General features: G+C 40.6%; 1 protein-coding gene across 1 annotated transcript in view; it reads right to left on the bottom strand.

Annotated features, from left to right (window-relative positions):
• nbeaa (neurobeachin a) overlaps positions 1-26,328 on the bottom strand; it is a 111,055-nt gene that overhangs the window by 28,843 nt on the left and 55,884 nt on the right. The window contains exons 10-28 of the mRNA XM_030745791.1: positions 25,393-25,526; positions 24,596-24,704; positions 22,645-22,797; positions 20,678-20,846; positions 13,429-13,508; positions 13,002-13,064; positions 12,520-12,617; positions 10,191-10,283; positions 7,347-7,455; positions 7,142-7,223; positions 6,774-6,897; positions 6,452-6,644; positions 4,870-5,556; positions 4,297-4,740; positions 3,368-3,585; positions 2,986-3,139; positions 2,440-2,463; positions 1,955-2,035; positions 1,097-1,277 (exon numbers count right to left, since the gene is read on the bottom strand). Coding sequence (XP_030601651.1) covers positions 1,097-1,277; positions 1,955-2,035; positions 2,440-2,463; positions 2,986-3,139; positions 3,368-3,585; positions 4,297-4,740; positions 4,870-5,556; positions 6,452-6,644; positions 6,774-6,897; positions 7,142-7,223; positions 7,347-7,455; positions 10,191-10,283; positions 12,520-12,617; positions 13,002-13,064; positions 13,429-13,508; positions 20,678-20,846; positions 22,645-22,797; positions 24,596-24,704; positions 25,393-25,526 — 3,196 coding nt within the window. The remainder of the gene's footprint in view (positions 1-1,096; positions 1,278-1,954; positions 2,036-2,439; positions 2,464-2,985; positions 3,140-3,367; positions 3,586-4,296; positions 4,741-4,869; positions 5,557-6,451; positions 6,645-6,773; positions 6,898-7,141; positions 7,224-7,346; positions 7,456-10,190; positions 10,284-12,519; positions 12,618-13,001; positions 13,065-13,428; positions 13,509-20,677; positions 20,847-22,644; positions 22,798-24,595; positions 24,705-25,392; positions 25,527-26,328) is intronic.

Consider the following 26,328-nt stretch of genomic DNA (forward strand, 5'->3'; position numbering starts at 1 on the left):
GTATTTCTTAATATCCAGAAATACTCCACTTACTATAATCTAAGAAATTAAAATGTAAACAAGTATACTTTGCCATCAATCAAATATCTGGTATTTCTGTGAGAAAAATTACTTAATCAACTGATTATAAAACACTGAATAAGTCAACCAAATGATCAGCTAATTAACTAGTCACTGGAGCTCTCAAACCCTGGTTAGAGACTGGCAATCTGGACAAGGCACCACCCTGAATCTTGAGTCCTCACAGAAGAAACAGAAAGACGCAGGGATAAAATGTAAGTAATCTGGAGCGATCGGAAGCACATTCCAATGCCCCTCCCACTGCCTCGGAGGTGGTTCTGGCCTACTCACGCCAGCTATTGCGGCTCACCTGGGCTTTCCGAGCTATACAAGATGTTTTATCTACATAAAACTCTTGCATGGACTCCTTGTTACTTACTTTGAGCCAGCTTATGACAAATGGGGGTTCATCTGGGACTGAGACCTGGGATTTGTCACAAGTTGGTAAGTGACAAGAAGACACTCCACACAAGACGTTTACTTATAAGGACCTGTGACAGCCAATTATCAGCGAAGAGTAGGCCAGTGCTGCCTCCAAGATAGTGTGAGGGGAGTCACAACTTCTTCTGAAATGCAAGCTTGAGAGCAATCGAGTTATTTTGAATCAAATATTTTATTATTGTGCCAAATAGTAGAAAATTATTCACAGAGCAAAAATGCAACATTCTGTGTTCCCACCTTAATTTAATTTTCAGATCGTCTATCTCTGACCTGGCAGCTTGTAAAAGGTGCGCCCCAGCTTTCAACCTATGACAGACACGTCCCTCCCACCCCTCACCCTGAATTGGATAAGTGGATGGATGGATCTACAATATATCTATATCATTTTAAAATACTTTATTTCTACAATTACAGACAAAGAAAGCATACAAAACTGCCCTATAAAATTCATACTCATTCAATTTAGTTTAACCTGGTCATCCATGCTCCTGCAATTTCTTTAAGCGGCCCTCACGGTTGAAACCAATGGTCTCAACACAGAATCAGCTGTTCTAAAAATTTTCAGCAACACTGAATAGATTCAACTAGCACACACCCAGGCGGAGGCATTGCCTCATCAGCCCTCCTGAGGACATGTTCTTCTCTGCCTCGATCTCACTGAAATTGAGGGAGCTGGCAAACACCAGTACATCCACCATGGCCATGAGACGAGACAGGAAAGTGACCGCAGTCTCTGAAGACATCCCCTGCGTCGCCTCGATGTTCTCCAATTCCGTCTGGGAACGAGAGGAAAAATACACACGTGCTCGCCGGTTATACAGTGAAAAACAGAATACACAGTACTTAAGAGAGGTGAAGAAATCCACCAATTATCTTGTTTGTTTGTTTTTTTTTTTTTTTATTTGAGCAGGACCAAAACAGTCATGGCTGGTTGCACAACAAATAGGGAAAGCAACCTTGAGTTTCATGCTGGTTAGATGAAAAACATACTTATATGATGACATCTGGTAACATGAGGTGTTCTACAAAACACACAGGATGTACAGCTTGGTGACACACATATAATGGTAACAGTGGGGTTGTGGCAAAGACAGTGTGGGTTTTTAGCATTAACAGTAGCAGTGTGGAGAGATTTATGCTTAAGTCTGGAATATATGATGAGAAAATCAAACTAGGGCCTCTTGATTTATCGAACTGTTTTGACACTACATTGAAAATCTGAAGGCAGCATTGGAGGGGTCAAAACCAAGGGTGCAGTTTTCCGTGTGTCTGCTTCAGTAAGCAGGACGTGCAGGGCTGTGGAGAGCCGACAGTGCAAGCATCTGGAGGCTCATCAGAGCAAGTGAGCACAGACATTTGGGGGATAACAGACACACAAGGTGAGGACAGAAGGGCTTGGGTTGGTGCTCTTAGCTCTTCTGGTGATGGTGAGAGACTCAAGCTCTTTACGCACCTCTCCCCCTGCGCCTCCTCCCCCAGGAACAGGGGTCACCTCCTCTCCCTTTGACCCCCTCTGGGGTCTGGCTCCTCCTGCCTTCTTTAGTGTTGATACAAATGGGACAGGCTTAGCAGATGCAACCCCCAAGGATGTTTGGAAATACTCTCATAAAATATATAGCACATTATATACCACCTAAATAATCTTCTCCCTCTTGTTTCTCTTTATTATAGATCCACCTTGTGGCCTTTCAGGCTACTCTAACCCTTATATTCATATATTATTCCAACTGGGTTAGCATATTTAATCTTTAAGAACAGAGGCTGAGAAATCAATAGATAAAAACAATATAAAGTGGAGTACTGGTAAGCAGCAGAGGAGCACAACATGTAGAAACACTATGGATGTCAGACAAGCAAGGGTTAGTGTCATTAACAATGGTTAATAAACCAGAGCCAAGTATTAGTAGAATAGAAAGAGAGGAAGAAACTGCAACTTACAGTGTTGGCACTACTCTTAGAATTCTGCACATGCAAAACAGACAAAAACAGAGACAAAAAAGACGAGAAAATACACAAAACACATGTAACAGAGAGAGGAAAGGAAAGATTAAAATGCAAAGGTGCTTAAAACAATAGACTAATAAAGCTAACAAAAGCTGTTAATTAAAAGAATTAGAACAAAATATTGTTAAGAAGTGTTAGATTGACAGTTACACATACTGAAATACTAATGAGAGGAATCCGGAAAGTGTTATTGAAAGTTTAATTTGTTTACAATTTTTTCAAGTATAACGTTCAACTGCATTTTTTTTTGTCTACCACGATTTTATCGGTTAACTCAGTAAAATTACCCTAACAACACATGTAAGATCTGTGCTGATAGGGAAGGAAAAATAAATAAATTATAATTAAAAACAAAAAATCAGGTTTAGCAGGTTCTTTAAAGTCTATGTGGGCTTTAATGCCTGAATAGCAGGCCTATGAAAGAGCAATTGACCTGCAGTCTTCCCTCCTACCACAGAGGGGTGGAGTAGAGCCACTTACAGAAGGGGAGGTGGCAGCAGACAGGAGAGGCAGAATGCCTCCACAGGCGATGATGATGTTGTCCACCATCTGAGAAATGAGGTGGATTGTGTTGTGGACGAAGATGATGTTTTCATTGCTGTTTACGAAATCCATCACTGACTTTGTAGAGTGGCTGCAACAACAACAACAACAAAAAGAGTTTGAAAGTGTGATACAGTTTTTATCGGAAAGCACATTGCTGCTTTCAAATGAATCAGATCTTCAGTGTAATAAACACATTTAAAACAAGGCATAAAATGATCATATCAGAGGCTTGCCCAAAACAAACAAACAAACAAAAAAAAAAATGGTAAACTAACAGCTACACTAACACACACCTGCCACATGGCCTCAAACTCACCTCCTCCACACGTGCACATCTGTCTCCAGGGCAAACAGCAGGTCAGTGAGCAACCTCTGGTGCATCGGAGACCACTTGAATTCTGGGATGCGGAACATGGTAGTGCGCGGGCCTGGGCTGAACTGACGCCGCTGCTCCTCTGTCATGGGCATACCCCTGAAACCCAAATCAACACGCAGGTCCCTCTCCAACTGGGCTGCAGTGCGACCGTGGAGGGCCTGTAATAGTTAGGGCAAAACATTTTGAACAAGTGAAGACATTCGGTACATTGCTCATTGGTCTAATATGAAACTTGGCATGCACACACCGATGAAATTCAATTTCACTTAAGGTGTCAAAACCATAGGAAAAAAACCACAGAAGGCTCTTATTGTGCATTCAAAGATGGGTTACTGAAACTTAGCTCGTGTGTGTGGGCAGCTTCTCAGCTTTTTGGCCGTGAAAATGAGGCCACTGCTGAACTGTTTATTTTAATCACAACACAAATCACATTGGACAAGGTAGAGTAGCAGGCTTGTGACCGGCGGCTCACTTGTTCAGTCCTTAAACCGAGAGGATAAATCTCAGTGAGGAGGTGAAAAAGTACTTTCCCCAGCTCTGTGATTTTATTACACAAAGTTCCAACAAGCAAGTACAAAATAATGAGGAACTGCAGCCACTTAAATGTACTGTGAGGTTTGGATGGTAGCTATAAATGTGATTATACACATATTTTGTAATTAATTTCAATGCATTCACATGATAACATGTAGCTTTAGAAATTTAGATACATGCAGTCAAGGAAAACAAATAATTCCACTCTTATTACAGTATGTGCAGTACTATACCTTCATGGCACTACAACATACACACACGGTGCAGTTAGAGTGACCTAGCTTACTTGTGAGGGGCTTGCTCTTAATCAACTAAACACACACACTTGAACACACCTGAGTAGTTGCAGTAGTTTGGATCTTCTTTGTGTCCTTGTCTTTCCCATCATCTGATCTCTCTGTATCAGAGGTGGTGCTGGCTGTGTCTCCCCCAGTCTTAAGCCCTGCAGCCTCTCCGTCTGCACCGGATGTGCCTTCTCCCTCTGGAAAATCTGGTCTAGAGGTTCCTTGGGTCTGGCTCTCAGCCTCAGCAATTGAGCTGATGTCAGCAAGAGGGCTCTGGATCTTGAAGGGCCCATCCTCTGGAAGTTCCCCAGTGGTGTGGCTCTGGGTCTGTGTTAAGTCAGAGCCACAGCTGGTCATGTGTGCCAGTAGGCTGAGATCATCACTGGCGCTGGTGGTGGAGTGAGCTGGGGCTGGACCAGATGGAGTGGGCTGGTCTGGACTGGGCAATACAAGGGGATCTGTGGCTGCCAAAGCTGGCAGCAGCTTCTCATCAACCTGGAAGGGATGAATGGGGCAAATGGAAAAACAGTACACATTGAGACTTGAGGAAAGATTTGCAGTTTCAATATGGGAAAGTAAAAAGACTAAAAAGGATAAAAAGTAGTAGAATGACAATAATCCTACCTTACTGAAGAGAAATCCGTTGTTGCTCGGGACACTGTCTTTCTCATCAGCCAATGTGATGAGGGGACCCATGTTCCCATCATCATCCAGGCTGACTCCTGAAAGCCCAAGGTTTGTCCCCATTCCAACCCCTGAGCCTGATGTGTCATCTTTAGGTGCCAGATTCCCATTTAGGTTCTGAACCACAGTGCAATAAGCACTGTCCAGGAGAGAATCTACCTCTACCAGAGGTCCATTTTCCATTCCTCCCCCACCTCCTCCACCTACACTTCCACCAAGACCTTCAGGAGACAGGTCCAAGTCATCCAGCTTTACTTCCGTGGCCTCTACTTTCTCTGCTTTAATGTCTACCAGAAGGTCATGGACTTCCACTCTCACCCCTGGAGCAGTGCTTTGCTCCCCAGGTGTCAGGGCTTCTCCGTTAGGTCTCTTCACAGCACCTTCTGCAAGGAGGTTGCGCGAGTCTCCACCAGCCCCCTCACTGTACTCCGCCTCACTCTCAGGTGTCTGCGTCTGGGAGTTGTCATCGATCTCTAAGTTGCCGTTGACGACAGGCGCAGGTGTAGCAGAGAGGCCAGAGATGGTGGAAACAGAGCCTTTCTTTCCCTTCTTCATATTTTCCTCCTCCTGTCGCTGGTACTCCTCATACATCTTAGCCAAATACTCCTTATGGGCTTCATAGGTCACCTGTGACAGATGGTAGAGTATTATTGGTAATGCTATCAGCACACAAGCACTAACAAAAGTGAATCTCCACATCAATAACCACCAGGTAGTCCAAAGGAGACTCATCCTTTATACCAAAAGGTAGATGGATAAAACTGGGACACTAGCCTTCTGGGGCCATTAGACTATTATCCATAATGTCCCCTCACTTTTACTTCAAGATGAGAAAATGAGTGAGTTAAAGTTCCATCAATGAACAGTGAAAAGAGCCGTGATCAGTTACTTAAAGTGTCTCTATGTTGGATCATCCCGGGCCAAGGAAGTTGTTGAAAGAATACATAACAGCAGTCAATATGTACAAATCAATATGTTTCTGTACAGCTTATAAGACAACTTCAATCAGACGCTTTCAGTACCTGAAAATCACATTAATATGTGTTCATGTTTAACCAAACACCATCTAGAAACAGAGCAGGCCACAAAGTCAAACTCAACCTGCACTGCTGCACAACAACAGCTGTTATCAGTGGCAGCCCACATCAGCTAAAGCCACAGCTAAGCATCCTATTCACAAATCTTACTTAGGGTGCTCTGTTTAAGTTGACTGTATTTGCTACAGATCTGTAAGCCACTTTGTAACCGATCTCTACTCCAGCTCCTCCTTTTCATACAGTTCCTGACTTTTATTAATATCATGTCTGCTTTCACTGATGCCTCCACTGTTCTTTGCTGGGTCTTACTGCCACCCTCTCCATCTTTGGCTTTCATGTATGTACATGGAAGGCTGGTAAAGTCCCAGTGCAGAGCCATACCACCAAATATAAAACACACCAGAAGGAAACAACAGTCTATACTGGTCCTGACTAAAATGACACCACCAGGACCTATTATTGAATTGTGCATATCCCACTCTTACCTTGGAGTGCGCTATGGACAGTGTATCCACCCAGACCCTCCAGCCTCCCCATTCATATTTGATGGCATGGTAGAGAAGGATCCTAAATATGTTGTACACCATCTCAGTTATTTTCTGCTCTTCTGGGTTCTTGGGGTTGATGTATCCGAGGGAGAACATCCAGTCCTGCCACACGGAGCACTGCAGCAAACAGCTGTTGCACAACACAAAGAGGATGTGAGATGGGCTGTAGCACGAGATTAATTTCAAAATAAAAGCCACTGTGAGAAGCTAATGCCATGCGGCCAAATAAGCGCAGGTGCAGTGATTTGTGTGCTTTTACCGGCGGTTCTCACGGCTGTTACTGAAGAGTTTTATCATGTCAGAAAGAAAAAGTCTCCTGACTTCCATCAGCTCAGCACTGGGACTGGAGTTCTTCAGCAAGGTGGCCACCACTTTCAGAATCACTGGGTGTGAGGTAAAAGAAAACCAAGTAAAGGTAAGAGAAGAAGAACAAGATGAGAGAGAAGGGGAAGCAAATATTTAAGTATTTGGAATGAGATCAAGAAGTGGAAGATGGCAGCAGTGTCAACTTTTCAAGTCATGCTTTGTTGTTTGTTTACTCGCATTAAGAAGAAAAAACAGTGCATTACTGGCAGACGAAAGACCACAGAGAGACAGAGATGCGAGTTAAAACTTTTCTGCACTTACTGGGATTCTGGATCTTGACAGTGGAGTCAGGCTCTGGATGTGGTTTGTGAACCACCTGAGTGCAGACCTGCTCAGTCAGAATCTGCACAGACAGAAGATTTATACAGTGGTCATTAAAATATAAACACCTGGATCCTGACAACTCAAATCTGATGACTTCATGGAAATTATTGTGATTCCCACACATTTATTGACATTCACCCACCTCATACAGAGTATTGTAGGTGGTGATAGAGACGGTGTTGGTGTGCATCATCAGCCTCTCTCCCAGCAGCGTGAACAGACTGTGTGTGTGCATGATCTCAACTTTTCTCCTGCAGGGAAACAAACACACACATTTGTAAGGGCTTTATGACAGCTGAAACTGACACTGATTGTCGCTGACCGGGTGACGGTCTGATATTGGCAGGTGGCACCATGTGGCCCTGTCAGTTCTGATGGGACCAGAGAGGATAAGAACTGAATACCAACAAGAGAAATTAACAAGAGGCATTAACAATAGGACGACACTGCAGGAGACACCAGGGCAATGCTCATATGGCTGTGAATAATTAACTTTTATTAGTTACATTGCCAGTGGGTGAAAATTGTGCTTATAAGAGGGTTTAAACTTGACAGGCTCAGAAATCAGGGATGAATAACTTCTAAGTATTTTTTCAAATTGAATTAAATGAATAATGCTTGAAGCGCCTTTATATTCCTAACCAAAGTCTTTGCAGGACTTAATCATGCACAGATACACAATGAATAAAACAAGTCACTTAGCTACCATAATATTTTTGAAATAACATTTTTCTAAATGTTTTCCAAAACATGCTCTCATTTATAGAAGCTGGTTTTGACAAACTTCCAATTTTGCTTAAAAAAAGAAATTAACTCAGCACAAAATTGCTTATAAATAAAAGCATCATTTATATACCCCTGTGTCATAACAAGGCATGTCTATATAAGTTTAGTGTAACTTTAGCCAAGAAGCTGTTACCCAGCCTGGCAGGGTGTTATAGAAGATGGTATTAGTCTTGAGCCACCCCTTTCTTTTTCTTTCTTTATATTTTGTTAGGAAAATAGGAAACAGGTGCAGCAATGTACTGAAACATACATGGAAATATATTATATAAGACAAAAACAGAGTCTGTACAGTTCTAATGAGCTTGAAAGTCAGTATTTGGTGTGATCACCTTTATTTTGAACTCTCTGAGGAACAGTTCTCCAGGCTTCCTAAAGGACATTTAAAGCTCTTCTTTGAATGTTGGCTACTTTTGCCACCACACTGTATCAGTAACATTGAGGTTCGAGGCCGATCCATGACTGACAGGGTTACACTATGTGGTTTTCTATCCAGGTATGCTTTTACTGCACTGATAGTGTATTTGGGATCACTGTCATGCTGAAAAGTGAAGACACTTTCTACATGGTATTACGTGATGGAACAAAATCTGACCGTACTTTTCTGTATTCATTATTCCATCGATTTTGAAAAGGTCCCCAACACCACTGGCTGAAATACGGCCCCAAACCATGACAGAGCCTACATTGTGTTTTACAGACACTCGATGTTCTGCCTCTCTTCTGACCTCCTCCGCACATCTCGATGAGGTTTTGAACCAAAAATGTCAAATTTGGTTTTCTAAGTTTCTCTATTTCTAAAGGACATGACATTCAGATACTGTTCATCTGCTGTAGATAGTTTTTAGGTCTGCCACTTCTTCTTTTGTCATGCTGCACATCATGCTGAGATATGCCAAGTTTTTGGCTAATAGCTCTTTGGGAATCACCTTGTTGGTACTATTTTCTATCGTTGACATTTTTCATATATTCAACTAAAGAACAATGTATTTTGCAGCAGGCTGCTAGTAATAAATTGTCCAAAGATACAATTTAATATTGGTTCTTTGCTAAATTGCTTGTTATGTGTAGACACAACACCAATTCTTCCTTTGAGCTAGGTGCCTATTCATGCTTGAATAATTCATAGGTCAGTCTGGCTCCTTCGAAGCAAAATATAAAGACACAAGAGATGGCTCTAGACTTGTGCAGTGTACTTTACTGTATTATTTAATGAAAGTAAGCCATCTGCCTTCTATGAGCAGATGCACATTGAGTCAAGCTTCAAGAAACTGTCCCCAAGAAACACAGTGGTAATAGTGTACTTATTTGACAGTTACCTACACTGCTCTTACAGTGGACACCACATGAACTTTTGGGAGTTCGTTCTGGCTACATCAGGCATTTGCATTCTCACATGCAGTTCGTCCAGGAAATGTCTAGAAAAGTTCAGGGCGAGATCTCCGTTTATTCAAAATGCCACTGGCTTTTAAGATGTTATTATAGCAGAACCCTCGTTTTTTTTTTTTTTTTTTTTACTGAGAAATTAGGACAGGAAATTACATGCAAATAACTAATATTCAGTGTATTTAAGAATATACATTTTTGTATGCAAAAGTATGCATGACTGGCTTTACTATTTAATTTAACAATGATGTGCGCTTAGGATAAATATTAAATTTCCATATGCACCGAAATGACATGTAGACTGAAAGAGGCAGCCCTACAGGATGTTTGGCTAAAGCAGATGTTAAGTAGGCGGGGGGCTGATGGTGCAGGGCACAGGTGCATTATGGCAGCCTGCTCTCATGTCAGGCAGCGAGAGGCGCGGCTGTCACATGGGATGAATAAATCCCTCAGCCTTCACTGCTGCTCATCAAGGTTCCACCTCCCTGCCAGTGCACACTGTCAAAAGGATTATTCCGCCTAGACATGATGATGAGGACATTATCTTGGTGTACACACAAACAAACAGTCTTCCTAAGGCTCAGCAGAGACTGTTGTAGTTTTTACTGCAGTGTCTTTCCTCACACTCACACCTACAGTGCATGTGGCACATCTCCATCTGCCTCTACTGATGCAGCACTTTTTGTGTTTTAGTTTTAAAACATAAAAAGATTCGAGGGAAATAGTAAGTGCTCCCTCACTTCAGTGCTGCTGAAAAAAAAAAAATCACACAAAGGAAGTACACCAGGAAAGTTCCAACACAGAATGAGGTACTGACTTGTGACCAAGGTGCTTGAGGAAGTAGCCCAGAACTTTGAGGGCCTGGACCCGGATACTCTCACTCTTAGAGGCCAGGAGCTTGCAGATCACCCTGTAACATGTGAAACAGGGCCACAGGTCAGACAGGGAGTTATAATACTTGTGATTAAAAAAAAAAAAAAAAAGAAAAACAATCAGGGATTCTTCAGTGTGTAGTAAAATCCTGCTTCCTGACACTCAGCAAACATTCTTAAAAGTCACAGTTAACAACTTGAGCGCTGACTGAAGCATTTTCTTCAAAGAAGTGTACACACATTACATCAAAACAAAAAGAGAACAAACCGCAGTTTGCAACTAGCTCTCTAGCAACAGAAGAGTTACCATAGCAACCAAAAAGACATCCATGTTTCGTTGTGCTTTGGGGGAATTACAAGCACAGCGAGAGGCCGTCTTTGAAAAATCAGGCTGCTTGGTTCAAGCTACTCCGTGTATGTATCACATCAGTATTTCACCTGAACATGTAGAGCATTTATTTCTCTGCATAAAACCACGGTGGAAAAAAAAAAAAAACACAGGAATCTTTTTTATTATTAGAAGCATCATATAGTGAAACTAGAGGCTGACAATTTTCTCTCAGTTAAACAATGAAACTAATGGTATTGGCTAAATTTAAAATCCAAAAGTCAAACATGTCTAAAGCTTTCACTGTTTGAGACAAAGGTTTAAAAATAAAATAAATATCTCAAAAACCAGAAAATTTTTCTCCCTTTCTTTTGTTTTTGGTGTGAAGCAGCTCATTGTGAAAACGCTCACATTTAATGACAGTGAGCAGAACAGCCTGACAGAGTAATTACTAGAGCGGGGCGATATTAGCTATTTGCCCCTAGATCAGTATCAGCATTTATAACAGCCGATAAATGAAAATTTAAGTTAAGATGAGAGAGAAACAATCGAATCATGAGTGCTGACGCTGCACACTTTGTCCACTACAGGGCACATATGTTTGTTTGCAATGCCACAAACAAAACCAGCTGATCTGGGCACGGCGTAAATGAGTGATCTACAACTTGATGTGACAATAAAACAAGATTCTTTTTAAACTGCTCTGCCAGATTATATTAGGACTCATACACAGCTACAAATGTTGGGGAAATCTGTTTATGATTTGTGTGTCTGAAAGAAAAACAAATAAAAAACAAACAGCTGATCAGATTTTTAAAATCACCAAATATTGGTATTTGCCTTTAAAATCCTCTATCAGTCAGGCTCTAGTAATTACAACAATACATCTCAGTTTTTTTTCTGTTAACAAAGAAACTCTTATAAACCAAAGTCACACATCTTACCGCCTACCACCTTACTCGGTGTGGTAATGGGTAATATCTGTCAGTAAGGAGACAAACTGATGATGATTCTGACCTCTGACTCCTTTCCTTTCTGAGCAATTTGCAATGTAATTCTTATTGGTGTAAAAGTGAAACAATGACAGCCTAATTTTCTGCAATTTTCACACTGCAAAGTCATTCAGCAGGTCAGATCAGAACCCTTGGTGATGTATGTTTGTTCTGGTCTGACCTGCTCTTAAACATTTTACTATAAAGCTACTCCCTCGTCACAAGGGGTCACCACAGCAGGTAGGTCCACATGTTTGCTGCAGCAGTTTTACTAAAATGACCCATTTTTAGCATTTATGCACCCATATCACCTTAAAAAAGCCTCATATATAATTTTATTTCATGACAATAACATCAAATTTATATCCACAAAAGCTGAATTATGCATGATATATTATGACGCATCACGCTGCCTGGCAAAGCAAAGGGCCAATTTTTAACCTTTATGGTTCTATAAAACCTTATGAAAGCATCCTATTGTTTTAATTTCACAACAAAATCTCATTTATGTCCACAAGCAGCAAACTGGCAAGAATCACCTAAAATACCCATTTTCAATATATAAACAACATCGACCAGTCCTACTCTGTTTGTCAACAGCACAGAAAGTCCAAATAGAAACAATGATAAGAAATGTGTAGGCTATAATGAAACTGTTTTGTGATTTAAAGAAATTTTAATTTGTGTAAGATAGTCCCCTTTTTCTGAATGAATATCATCTGTTTTTACTAAATTATTAATTTTCCATGTTATAATAAATTACAACATATTATTTATTAAAACATAAATAATAAAGTGTAAACTATAAATAATATAGTGTTTTTGATTTTTTTTATGTGTAATGTTGCCTGTTGTATAAGACATACACAGATCTAACCATAAACTAATTTTTTCAGGTTCTCGTGCTGTGCAAAATCTTTTTGATGTGCATGCAGATGTGTGGGCAGCACTCACCTTATGCCATTCCTCTGGTCGAATGCGGGGATCATGGATGCCGGGTGTTCCGACATGAGAGCCACTAAGAGCTGGAGCACGTCGTGAATATTCTCATCCTGCAAAGAAAAGAAAGATGAAGGAGGTGCGATGGAGAAAGCCCGGTGGGACAGACGCATGGAGGGTTAAAAGGACAAAGACAGAGTTGTAGGGGTGGACGCAGAGGGGTGGATTACAGAATAGCAGGTGGTATTTCAGAGCAAGAATAGATATAATTGTTACAGAAGAGTACATTCTGTTCAGTCCACTGTTGCTCCATTTTTCATGCTGTCACAGCCCTGAAGCTGACTCACACTCTCACTCGTTTAAGTGGACCATAACTTCAGCCCACAAATTATAATGCACATTTTGCCACCAGCGCCACTCAACCGCTCTCATAGTCTCTCCGTTTCCCTCTTTTGCCCTCTCTCGGTGTCTATTTTAATACAGAATTTAGCATTTACCTCATGCATGGTCAGTAGATAGTTGAGAATGCTCTGCAGCTCGTCCTCCTTCACGCCCCGATCCTACGAAAAACAGACATTCACGAAAACACTTGTGATCTCCTGTTGTTTTTACTTCTTATTAACCTCACATCACTTCATTAACTCTGTTCCTGGCTGCATTTTTACCATGAAGCGGTAACAACCTCTTTACACACGCGCGCACAAATGCAGGAACAAATCAATATTGGAGCACACAAACACAAAAGCTACAGTGTTTTATTCACGCTGCAGATCTATAATGGCATTCTCCACACACACATTTTAGATTAAGCCAGGAGTCCCCAGGAGGAAAAACAACAGAGAGCATAATAGGAAAAAAAAAAGTGATTTCTTGGATCTTAAAATACACGATGAAGATCACGGTAATCAGTTTCTCTCATTTTACCTTGAGTATGAGCTGTTTGAGGAAGAGGAGCATGAAGGCTCTGAGTGAGATGATCTCCTTCTGGGATGGTCGTGGTCCATCTAAACAAAGACACACAGACACAAAATTAATTTCCTGTTAAAAATACATTTTTATACTCGATAATGATCGGCTTAATAAGCCTGCCGCTGTGCCCTAGTGTTTACTGATATTGGATTTTATTAGGCTTCCTGGAGAGCGGAGAAAAACATGTTAACACAAGCACACACACACACACACACACACACATATACACTCTCTCTCTGCTATAGGATCGTAAATCACTGTCATTAACTCTAGTGGCAATTTGGGTATTTTATGATTGTACTAATCTAACGTATTACAGCAAAGACACAGTAATTCACAAAAATGTGATTGATGGTCCACATGATCCAAACCAAACAACCACTGTAATCCACTGTATCTACTTTATAGCTTTGGCACTCGATCAGTTGTTTGCTGTGGTGGTTTACACAGAGATAATCAAGCTAAAAACACAAAAGCATCTGACGCATAGCACAAGGCATTTCTCATGTGGGTCTGAAATCGGCTGCATTCTTAAAGCACTCACCTCCACTTTGCCATGACTCGTCCATTCAATTGACACAGACCTCTATTAGCAAATGTGTTCTTTAATAGGACAGTTCACCCCCAAAATTAAGCATTCGAGTGTTTACTCTGGCCTGTGGTGCTATTTATCCATCTAAATGACACTTGCATTGTGGTGTTCAAAGAGCTGCAAAACTCAGCATCAACGTCTCTCTTTAGAAATCGAGCACCAGTTATTCCAAATAAACACTGCTGTGAGCAGACTCATGAGAAATACTTTATTTATCCCATATTTGGGAAATTCTTTTCTTACAACAGCTGAAATTAACAACAACAATAATATTAATAATAATAATAATAATATTTGGTTGATGCCTTCCTGCCAGACAGATAGATTGTGTTATAGAGGGTGATAGCATGTGGTATGTGTATCTGTGGCAGTGGAGCTGAATCAGTCTGAGAACGGTGCTCTGCTGCCTCACCAGTAAGTGGTGCAGAGGGTGGTCAGGATTGCCCCTGATGGATAAGTTTGTTCGGTCCTCTTCATCACAGCTTCAAAAGTGCCCAGTTTGCAGTCAATCACAGAGTCGGCCTTCCTGATCAGTTTATTCAGTCTGTCCCCTGCCCCGATGCTGCTCCACCAGCAGACCACAGCAAACTACACTGCACTGACCCCCAACTGAGTGATTGAAAATTGCCATAATTTTGCTGCACATAGTGAAGCATTTCAGCATCCTGACATGTGGACATCTACTTAAGGGGGTGAGCAGGAAATGGTGTCTGCTCATTCCCTTGTTGTATACAGCTTATTTTCTTTCTACCAAGCTACACCTGCCAACCAAGGGAAGTGTACAGTTAGCCAACATCACAGTTCAACGGAGGGGAATGCCAATCATTTTAACAAGCCTCTCGTCACAGATAGATGAACCCGACCAATACTGGTATTTGGTGATTTAAAACTCCAATATTATTGATTTGGGGGCAGGGGCTTCTTTCTTGGTTGGCACCCTCTCAGTACATGGTGATGTAAAACTTGCTTCGCTGTGGACAGTGACACTGGTGTTACAGCAATTTCCACAGTTCATCGCAGGCTTGAGCCTTGGTGGTTCCTGGGTTGTTCCTCTAGAACTGGGCAACTAATACCACAACAATCTAGATGGCTAAGAAGCACTGAAGGTCACAGGAAAACTATGTGTAATGGATTTTGGTGTGAACTGTACCTTTAACACACACACACACCCCTCTCCACTGCCTCCCTCCAGCTACAGTGTTTGTTTATTCTGACATTTAGCTGCATCAAGGCTTCAAAACTCTGTCACTTTTAAAACGATTAGACAAAAACTGACAACTGATGATGGCATTGAATTTTCATTGATGCAACTACATTTCATTCTTTTCTTTTTTTCTTAAGCGTTTAATGTGTACATCAGATACAGTTGAAGCTTATGGCCGTGATGAATAGGCTCAAAATAGCTGCCAAATAACTAGCTAATGGAATGCAGTGCCAAACAGTCTAAAAGCTGCATTGATTTAGATCAAAACAAGAGTGATATAAGACTCACCCTTCAAAAACAAGGGCATTTATCCTTTTATGGCCCCTCTGCAGTCACAGAAAGTTCACTTTTTCTTTCTCTACTTTTTTTACTTATTCTCCATTTTCCTCGACTACTCTTCAACTGATGTCATTAACAAACAAACACTCACAATGCAGCCCAATAAACCTCAAATGCTATGTGTCCTCATCACTCCCAACAGAGATTGGTTCAGTTTATTAGAACCAATAAACATTTATGATGTCCAGTTTGTGTGCATTTGTCACTACACACTTTGCTGTGTCAGGCTGTTTGAAACTATCCTTTTTTCTTTTTTTTTATGTATTCCTCAAAGGGAGTGTAATGCTATTGTAAACAGTGTTTATTGTAAACTGAACAGAAAGCGCTACGTCCTCTCAGAAGCGAGATTTGACCCATTGCTGCTTAGCCAGCGGAAGTAAGCTCAGAGAAACATAAAAGGCTGAGGGTGTGAAAGGAAGATGATATGAAGCCTGTCCCTCCATTTCTTTGTCATGCTCTGCTACCCTTCAATCATACGAGTGTGTACGTGTTCCAGTCTTTTTTCCTGCACTTCACAAAGCCAAAACATGACACTGAAACAATCCACTGCGATCCTTCATCCTTATCTGTCAAGCTGATGCATGTAGCCTGAATGGTGACACTGACCATCCATCATGTTTACCCCGCTGCTCTGCATTAAATGACCAGGTGAAAGCAGGTGAGCGTAACCTTCTTTTTAAAGCGCTTTTGCCAACAGAGGCCTTGAATAAAGCTTATATTCTTTGAAACGGCTTTTCTGGGGCAGGTTTAATTATCATCTCTAGCTCTTTGAAATTAATTTTCTTCTTTTAATGCTCCTAATCTGGCTCCACAGTTTTATCTAGTCTAATTTATGATAACAAATGAGTCGTTTTTATTCTAACCCGATAATGGCAACCTTTCGGGAGACAAAGAGGTGTGAGTTTGCTCTGACTTTGGGCCCTTTGCAGCAACTACACACACATACTGATTTAATCTAAAAATAAAATGAATTTCCTCAAGATTTGCCTGCTTTAAGACAATTAACACACAGTACATAGAACAAAATCCCTGGAGTTGGCTGAATGAGGCTTTAAACATGAAGAAAAAAGCTGAATAATAATAAAAAAAAAAAAAAAAAAAAAAAAATCAGGCTGGTCACTTTATTAGGTACACCTGCTTCCTCACGCAAATATTTAATCAGTCAATCAAATGGCAGAAACTTAATGCATTCAGGCATGTAGACGTGGCCAAGCTGACCTGCTGAAGTTCAAACCAAGCATCAGAATGGGGAAGAAAGGTGATTTAAGAAACTTGGCACGCAGCATCGTTCTTGATTTTCCTGCATGCAGCCATCTCCAGGGCGTACAGAGAAGTGTCCAAAAAAGAGAAAATATCCAGTGAGCCGCAGTTCTCAGTGCCAAAATACCTTCTTTATGCCAGAGGTCAGAGGAGAATGGCCAGACTGCTTCGAGCTGATAGGAAGGTAACAGTAACCACTCCTTACAGCCAAGAAGCGCAGAAGAGCATCTCTGAATGCAAATGGAATACAGCAGCAGAAGACCACACTGGATGCCACATCTGTCAGCTAAGAACAGGAAACTGAGGCTACACTTTGCACAAACTCACCAAAATTGGACAGGACAAGATTGGAAAAAACTTGCCTAGTCTGATGAGTCTCCATTTTTGCTGCAACATTCAGATGGTAGAGTCAGCATTTGGCATGAAAACATGGTTCTGCCCTGCCTTGCTGTACGCTCACAAATCTTTTAGCTCATTACAGTGGGTGTGACGCTAAGGACCGGCCTTAACGAGTTAGGGCTGTTTAAACGGATGAAATTAGCAGAGTGCCACTTCCTGACTGTAGCACATCACAGCTCATCTAGAATGGAGCTGAAACTGTATCAACAGGCTGCTGGTGGTATAATGGTGTGGCGCATACGTGGCACACTTTGGGCCCCTTAATACCAACATCAGTACCAACTGGGTAAGGTTGAAATGCCACAGAATACCTGAGTATTGTTAGACACCATATCCATCCCTTTATGACTACACTGTTCCCATTTTCTAATGGCTGCTTCCAGCAGGATAACACACCATGCCACAAAGCTCAAATAATCTCAAATTGGCTTCTTGAACACGACAGTGAGTTCACTGTACTCAAACGGCCTCCACAGTCACCAGATCTCAATCCAATAGAGCACATTTTGGATGTACTGGAACAAGAGATTCACATCATGGATGTGCAGCCAAAAAATCTGTAGAAACTATGTGATGTTATCATGTCAATATGAACCAAATTCTCTGAGAAATGTTTCCAGCACTTTGTTTAATCTATGCCACGAAGAATTAAGGCAGCTCTGAGGGCAAAAGGAGCTCCAACCCAGTACTAACAAGGCGTACCTAAAGTGTCCAGTGAGTGCAATTAATTTAGGTCCCCCTTTTTTTTACTCAACAATAATCAGATGCCGTCTGCTAACACATGTATATTCGCTGCACAGCTCAAAAGCAATTTAAGAGTAAAAGGCCCAAGAGGTTTTATTAGGCAGACTACCCTCTCTTTTCTTGGTCCTGAAATCAAGTTTCAACCACTACCTAATGCAGTTCTTTGTAAAATACATGGTAAAAAGAATTTGGTGTTTCAAGCATGATCCAAAGCTGGTGCAAGGTAAAAAAAAAAAAAGAAGAAGAAAAGAAAAATACTAATAATACAAAATTATCCCTGCAACTGGGATTCAAGCCCATTCCTAGTATAGCTGAATGTATTTTTATCCACAAAGCTCATGGTACGATCAACATATCTGTCCATTGCTATGCAAATGAGTGCATATCACATTCATACAGCATAGTCAAGTGCATACATTTGCAGGCTTTTAAACCACAACTAGCAGCTTTTAGCTTTGAACTACAGTAAGAATGTGTCTGAGGCTAATTACTACTATACTGTTATCTGTGGGGTTTTTTTATGGGGCTAAATCCCAGCAGGCAAACAGTAATATCGCCAAACAGAAAAGAAGCCAGACAGCCACTTGATTAGAAATTCCAAAAGCTCCCTTGGATCTGCCAATCACATGTCTGTTACCATGGAGACATGGGATGCATACTCATAGTCAGCAGAGGGTCCCGGGCAAAAGGAGAGGTTGATTAAAGTGTGAGGCTTCCTTCGACCTTTTGCTGCTATAGTGCGTGACAGCGGTTGCTGTGTTAGCACTGTTCACTGTTCTCTGCTCCCTTACAAAGGCAGGCGAAAATTGAATATCTTATGTGGTCCTGTGTGGGTTTGAAATAGATAAGTTTGCTTTTTTTTTTTTTTTTTTTTTTTTTAATATGGACAAATCTTTGAGAGATCTGCTTTGAAACACACTGCATTCACAGGAAGCACAAGGTGTGGTTACATTTCAGGAAATATAAAAGATTGTTGTTAGAAAGCAGTTGTTAGAAAAGAGAACATGCAGTGTCTGTTTCTGAAATCATCTTTTTCACTCTTAAATACACAGAAACAAGTGAACCATGGGGCTGCTCAGCTATCCCCATAAACTCCAATGGTTGTTAAGGGAAAAGCCATAATGCATGTTTGTGTGTGTGGCGACATGCACCACTCATACTGCAGGGACATAAATCTGTTTCACACTGTGGGGGCCTGCATCCTTTTTGGGGACCAAAAGAAGGTCCCCATAATGTAGATCTCTTACTAAAATGTACATTTTAGTACAAAGATTTAATGTTTGGGCACGATAAGCTTATTTTTTACAGTAAGTCTTTATGCACTGTACTGCCAAAAGTATTCACACACCCATCCAAATAATTAAATTCAGGTGTTACAATCTCTTTCATGGCCACAGGTGTATAAAACCAAGCACCTAGGCATGCAGACTGCTTCTACAAACATTTGAGAAAGAATGGGTCGCCACCTTTCTGCAGAGTCAATCGCTACAGACCTCCAAACTTCATGTGGCCTTCAGATTAGCTCAAGAACAGTACATAGAGAGCTTCATGGAATGGGTTTCCTTGGGGGTTAAAATAGTTTTAACTATTTAAGGTGACTATGGGGAAGGTGTCACTGCAAATTGCACGCTCATTTAAAGTTATTAAGCAGGTATTCAGATTTTCAGGTGATCTTCAGTTTTCAACTGTCAGCAAAAACTCACAATTTAAAAACCGCTCGAGCTGCAATTTTTTTAAACCCCATCTTTTAACAAAATCACTAGCGCACAAAATTACAGCACAATAAAAATCAAATTAAAAAGGTCAACAGGAAGTTCATAATTGTGAAAGATAACACTCTTTAAATCCCACATATTCATGATTTTAAGAGCAAATAAGAGCAGTTTAAATGCCTAAATGTTTAAGTTTAAATGTTTAACTGATGTGATTCAAAAGGGTGACTGTCAGGTTTTAAGGAAAGAATATCTTACTGTATATTAGAGCAAATCTTTTCTGTCTTAGCTCTAAATTATTTACTCTCCATTTTTATGACAAGCGTGAAATTCATTTGTTAACTGAGACAACAGCGCCACAGGGCAGGAGGCAAAGTGCTTTAACAGCAACCAAGGAAAGAAAGAAATCATTATCAAGCGTGTAAATATAACAATTATTGCAGAAATAATGCAGATTTAGAGCAAACATTTAAAAAAAAAAAAAAAACTCACGTTAGACAGATCGACAACTGGAAGCCTTTAACTGGTCAGGTATTAATAGAAGAAAGTTAAGTCTGTAAACTGAACTAAGGCAATACACCAGTTCAGCTGTGGTTTTACTGTATTAGTTGTGTGATGTGGCAGCTCCATGTTTATATATAATCATCACAGAGGATGGATGGATGGCAATCTGACAAATGAATTAAAAAAAGCCAAGGCAGCTGTGGCTCAGTTCACATCACAAACTGTCCTTGGACCAGATACTGAACCCTAAAATTGGCCACAATTTATCAATGGTCAGTGAGTGTGTGTGTGTGATTGTGTCTTTGAGTTCCTAGTGGTGAAGTAACGGAAACACTATGAGTGTGTGTGTGTGTGTGTAGACCAAGGGACTGTCATTCCTCCTTTTTCACTCTTGTCTTTTTACAGTGAGCACATCTCTGTGTGTGCAAATTGCGTGCACTGCGAACATACCAAGACCTTTGGGGGTGATTCCACTACACTCCAGGGGGTTGATTGCCCAGTAGTAGTACTTCAGAGTGTGCATTAGCTGCAGGACGGTGCCGATGCGGCGAATAGTGGTGTAGATGGTGGCAGTGCCGATGAACTCCGATGACAAGTATGTGTACAGGGATAGCTGGACCTGTATATACATAAAATATGTTCAATACATACATATACAGTATATACGTCCATCCTTACATGTGTAAGTTGACAGACCAATACAAATTGTTTGGGGCGAGAAATAAATCATCACTTTGTGTTTATGACATTTATGAAAAAGGCAGTTTAACTGTGAAAGGACAGCCACAGCGGAAACTTCCCTCCAGTAAAAGCACCAGTGTTTTCTGCTTTGTGTTATTTTGATGTTTCTGTGCCTGAAGCTGTCAAGCCTCATCTGAGGAGCTTCTCACTAATGCTGACATTTGAGGAGTGCGCTCTCCAATTGCTCCTTTTCCTTCTTTCATTTTTGTCCCCCCATTGATATTCCTCTAACCAATCCTCTCCATCGTACTTTCATAGATTGGAGTGTGTGCTGTACGCTCACAAATCTTTGAGCTCATTACAGTGGCCGTGATGCTAAGAACCGGCCTTAACGAGTTAGGTCTGTTTAAACGGATGAAATTAGCAGAGCGCCAGTGCCTGACCATAGCACATCACAGCTCATCTAGAATGGAGAGTGCACTCAGATGACTTAAATGGCCTCATTATATTACATTTCACACATTAAGCTGTTTATCTGGTGCAATTTACAACCATTTCAGCAGAACATAAGTATGAAAATCTTTGATCACATCACAACACACAACAATGGTTTGTAAAAAAAAAAATAATACTTTCTCCCTCTCTGAAAGGAATGTGCTTACCAGGAGGTGTTGGTGGAGAAAGGCTCTTCTCAAAGTGAGCCAGGGATACATTATGAGAGATGGGAGAAGCGATTCGGAAGTGATTTCTTCAAGTGTTTCATTAAGTCTTGAACATGACCGAGGCTGTTTTTGCCAATAATGAAGGTAAGACTAATGCACGAGAAGTAGAAAATAATGACACTCAATGGGAGACAGAATGATACAGAGGAAGTAAGATTAAAGGATTTAAAGATTTCCAGCGTGCGTCGCTGCTCAGTGTGTTTATTATGCTTCCATTGTTCTCATTGTGACCCTTCAGAATTATGATCATGTAATGGGAATTTATTGTCTTTCCTACAATGGCACTCAATTGGAGGTAAAAACCCAATAGGCAATCACATAGTTCAGTCACTTTGAATGGCTCTGAGATAACAGCCAAGATCAATATACTGTGTTTATACTGTGCTGGATTCTGACTTTCACTCACTCCTGAGTCTCCTGAGAAGCATCATCTGCTCGATTGCATGTTTTCTGCTTTTTACTCCAGGATGCCTTCGGGTGCACCACTACACCCAGGAGCCAATCAGCTCTCAGGGTCAGGGGGAAAAAGACAGAGAGCTAGGAAGTTTTGAAAATAAATGGAGGCAAGAGCTGAGTGGCCCTGCAGGGATGCCACATCTAGTTCACAGTAAGAAGGAAAAGAGGAAACAACACATCTCTCTGTGTCCCGAGGTCTTTTTAAATGTCACTTTTTCTTTTTGTTTCTTTCGCTCGCGTGTTCTGTCCTTTTCCTGTCCGATGTTCCCAGCCCCTCCCTCCATGTCTTCCATCCTAGTTTATTATGATACTGTAAAGGGCAAAAGCCAGTGAGATATCAGCCCCTCCTTCGTCTTCGTTTCATGATGTTTACATGTCTCCCTTTTTCCCGAATTCAGATAAAACCTAATAGAAAATATATTCTCTCTTGCTTTCCTGTTTCTGTTTTTCCTCCACTTGTTATGTTTTACAGGCCTTCAGACCTTTATTTTTTTTGCAGCAAGGTCATGTAAAACACACTCACACACATTTTCAGGAAATGCTTGAAAATAAACAGACCTTGGCGGGGGTGTGTATCCAGATGGCAGCGTTGAAGAGGACATGGTCACAGAGCTGTTTGAGGAGTGGCGCTCCATGAGGTAAACCATCCAGATACTTGGCAAAGGACAGGAACTGTTCAAGTACTGCCCTGGTGATGTGGACTCGTGAAGACTAGAAAAAGAACATGCACTTGTAAGTTATGATTTAATAGCTATGCAGACATACTTTTTAAACCAAAAGATATAATATATAATGATAAAACTATTGTTTTTTTCACCAAATGCTTTAAAACTGGGTAAGACCAATGGTCAGAACATTAATGCAGTGTCCACATTTGAAATGAGTGTAACAACTACCACATCAGCCACACTAACACTTTCATTTAAATTATTGGTTTTATTTAGCCTACTTTGCTTTTCAAGAGATGCTACAGTATAGCCAGTGCAACTATGGACACAGTCAATCACCTGCTGCATGATGCCTCTGATGCCTATAAATCTCTCTCTGTTCAAAATTCTGTTTTAGCATTCAAAAACTCAAAGTACAGTGCTGTGCAAAAGTCTTGAACCACCCCTCATTTCTTCATGTATTGTTAGGAAAATGGGAAACAGGTGCAGCAATGTATTTAACCATACACGGAAACACATTATATTATACATTATAAGACAAAAATGAGTTTGAACGGTTCCATCAAGTTTGAAAGTCAATATTTGGTATGACCACCTTTATTCTTCAACACACCCTGAATTCTCTTAGGTAGCTTTCTTTCAGGCTTTGCGGAGGCCAATCCATGACTGGTAGTGCTCCACAGTGTGCTTTTCTATCCACGTATGCTTTTACTGCATTGGAAGTGTGTTTGGGATCATTGTCATGCTGAAACACTGATTTGTTGCCAGTCATTTGCTCGGCAGATGGTACTGAATGGTAAACCCTCAACCACCAGGTTGACCATGTTTTACAGATGGCTGAAGACACTCACTGTTGTCCCTCTCTCTCCTCTGTACATATTGATGACAATTTGAGCCAAAAAGGTCAAATTTGATTCATCACTCTATCACACCTGTTGCCACTGATTTTCACCCCAGTTCTTTGGCATACCTCAGTCTTTTTCCCCTCATTAAGAATGGCTTCTTGACAGACGATTCAACTGATACTGTTTCTTCAGTAAAACTGTGTTATATTTGGCATTTTTTGCAGATTCAACTAAAGAAATGGGAGAAAATTCTGTATTTTCCTGACAGGCTGCTAGGAAAGTGCCTAAAAACACCATTTGAAATTGGTTCTGAAATTGTCTGTTATGTGACCTGGTTCATCCTTTGAGTTGGGTGCCTTTTTTATGCTTGAATGATTCATAGGTCAGCATTAAGTGGTTTAAACAAACAAGAAAAACATTCCTGGACTGAAAATGAGTGAAAAAGCAGCAAATGTCCAAAGAAAAGCTTTGAAAGACCTCCAGAAAACCTGGAGAACTATCGCTCAAGACTGCTTAAAAAATTTACAAGAAAGTCTGAAAAATATAAAGAAGTGAGGGGTGGCTCAGAACTTTTGCACAGTTCTGTAATATTGATGAAGCATCATCAACCCTGCAATAAGTGTTGCCTTTATGAAAGACCTTTAATGTTGCCTTATGTTTCAACTGTTATTGGAGAGATGCTGGTTCAGTGCTGTTTAACTCCTTTATATTTCATTGTGCAGATAGACGTTTCTGTTATGTAACCCTTTACTGAGACACATGTATTGGGCAAAAACACCTGTCAGTATTATGCAAAATATTTCAACAGAACCACAAATGACAAAATATTGTTGCATTAGACCACATTAGCTTCATCAAGCTGTACATACAATTTGGCAACAGAGAATATAGCAGATAAGCACAAATCTAAGTATAGTATTATAAAAGGCCTTAAAAAATTTAGTGGAGCTCACATATAAACACAAACTCTTTTTTTCTGGAGGCCTTTGTACTGACCTTCTCAAGTAGGTATCCGATCACCAGAAAGCCTTTCCCTCCCAGCATTTGCTCCTGCATGGCCACTGAGCTTTTCAACAGCTCCACCAGGAACGCCAGCAGAGTGGCACTGCAACATAAACGCACACCGTGCCGCATTAAAATCACTAAGGGACAAAAAAAATATGTTTTCTGTTGCAGCACAGAGGCAAGAAATGTTTGCTTCTTCTTCACTCTTCAGACCCACATTCACATAGCCCATCATATATTTTTAATAAGAAGGTTGCTTTGTTGTTTCTTATCATTTTCTTAATGATTAAAAAAAATAATAATAATCTGACTGCAACTAATAGAGATGTAGAGATGCTGCCCAATACTGGATGTAACTGGATGGAGGCTCATGTGAGCAGTATCAGGGCAATTTTGTAGCGAGAAGAACACAAACACGTTGACTTTTTAAAAAAAAAAATAAAAAATCACTCATTGCTCTGGAGGAAAACACCTTGCTCTTCTTCCTTTCGCTCTCTATAATCAGTTATTTTGTAGCCTGCAGCATAACCGAGGTTGTTCTTTTAGATGGAAGACAGTTCTCCCACATAGAACATTTACCTTTCTCTAATATCACTCATAGTCTATATTTACTTCTTTTCATTTTCCCTGGTCTGTTTCTGGATCCCTACCAGGATCAGCTGCAGCATTCTGTATCAAACAAAACGTGTAATTTTTTGATGCTTCAGCCTGATTTCCTATAGTGGAAAAGATCATTTGTACTGTTGATATCAATGCTTTTCAGCCACCAGGTTATGCAGACCACTCACCAGACAGTGGTGTCCACACTGCTGTCATTGAGCTGTTTATAGTCCAGCTGAGCAAAGAGAGGGAACAGGACCTGGATGCCTCCTATAGAGTGAATGGCACTGTGGATGGAGTGGGTAACAATAGCCTTCACATCCTGTGGGTTGGAAACAGACGTTAGTGCTGACTTTATGTGACATATTCACACAGTTAAAATCACAGGCTTACTTACTGCTATTAAAGAGCAAGCAGCTCTCACACATGGACTTAACAATAGAAAACATTGTAGAACTTGTTCGCCACTCCAGGGTTATTACACATATGGTAATTGAAGCTTTACTTCTTTTCACACACATTAGTGCAATTATTAAAAAAAACAAAACAAAACAAAAGACCAGTCAAAATTTCATTTAGAAATAATTCTCCCCAAACTGAGCATTTCCTTTCCCTGTAAATGGTACCTGTGCACCACTTTAAGCTGTTTTAAACCACTGAACTGAAGTTATAAAATTAAAATGACTGCAAGACCCCCCCAAAATAAATTAACTGCATTAAAAAAATAGGACTCACTTTGTGCCCTCGTAATTACAAAAAAGGAAATTTGCTGCCTGAATGGCTGGTGCATTTTTCACACCCTGAGCGACTGAAGGAATTCTCAGAAATCAGGATGAAATACACACACAAAAAAAGCTGAGCAGACCTCCATCAACCTTGAATGAAGGACATCTGAAAAGATATTTACTTACACAAAACTTCAAAGAGAGCAAAACCAAGAGCTGAGAGTCCTGTCAAAAATCAAAATCTGTGAGTTTGATATTCTTTTTGTTAAATATCACCTGTAATTTCCCACTAGGGAAATCCCTTATATCTACAGTACACTCCAAGCAAGGTAAATACTACTTATTTTTCACAAATGCAATTGAGGCAAGTGTGAGTCAGCCTGTGAAAAACTACCTTGA

This window comes from Archocentrus centrarchus, chromosome 14 (genome assembly GCF_007364275.1).
Source record: "Archocentrus centrarchus isolate MPI-CPG fArcCen1 chromosome 14, fArcCen1, whole genome shotgun sequence".
NCBI lineage: Eukaryota > Metazoa > Chordata > Actinopteri > Cichliformes > Cichlidae > Archocentrus > Archocentrus centrarchus.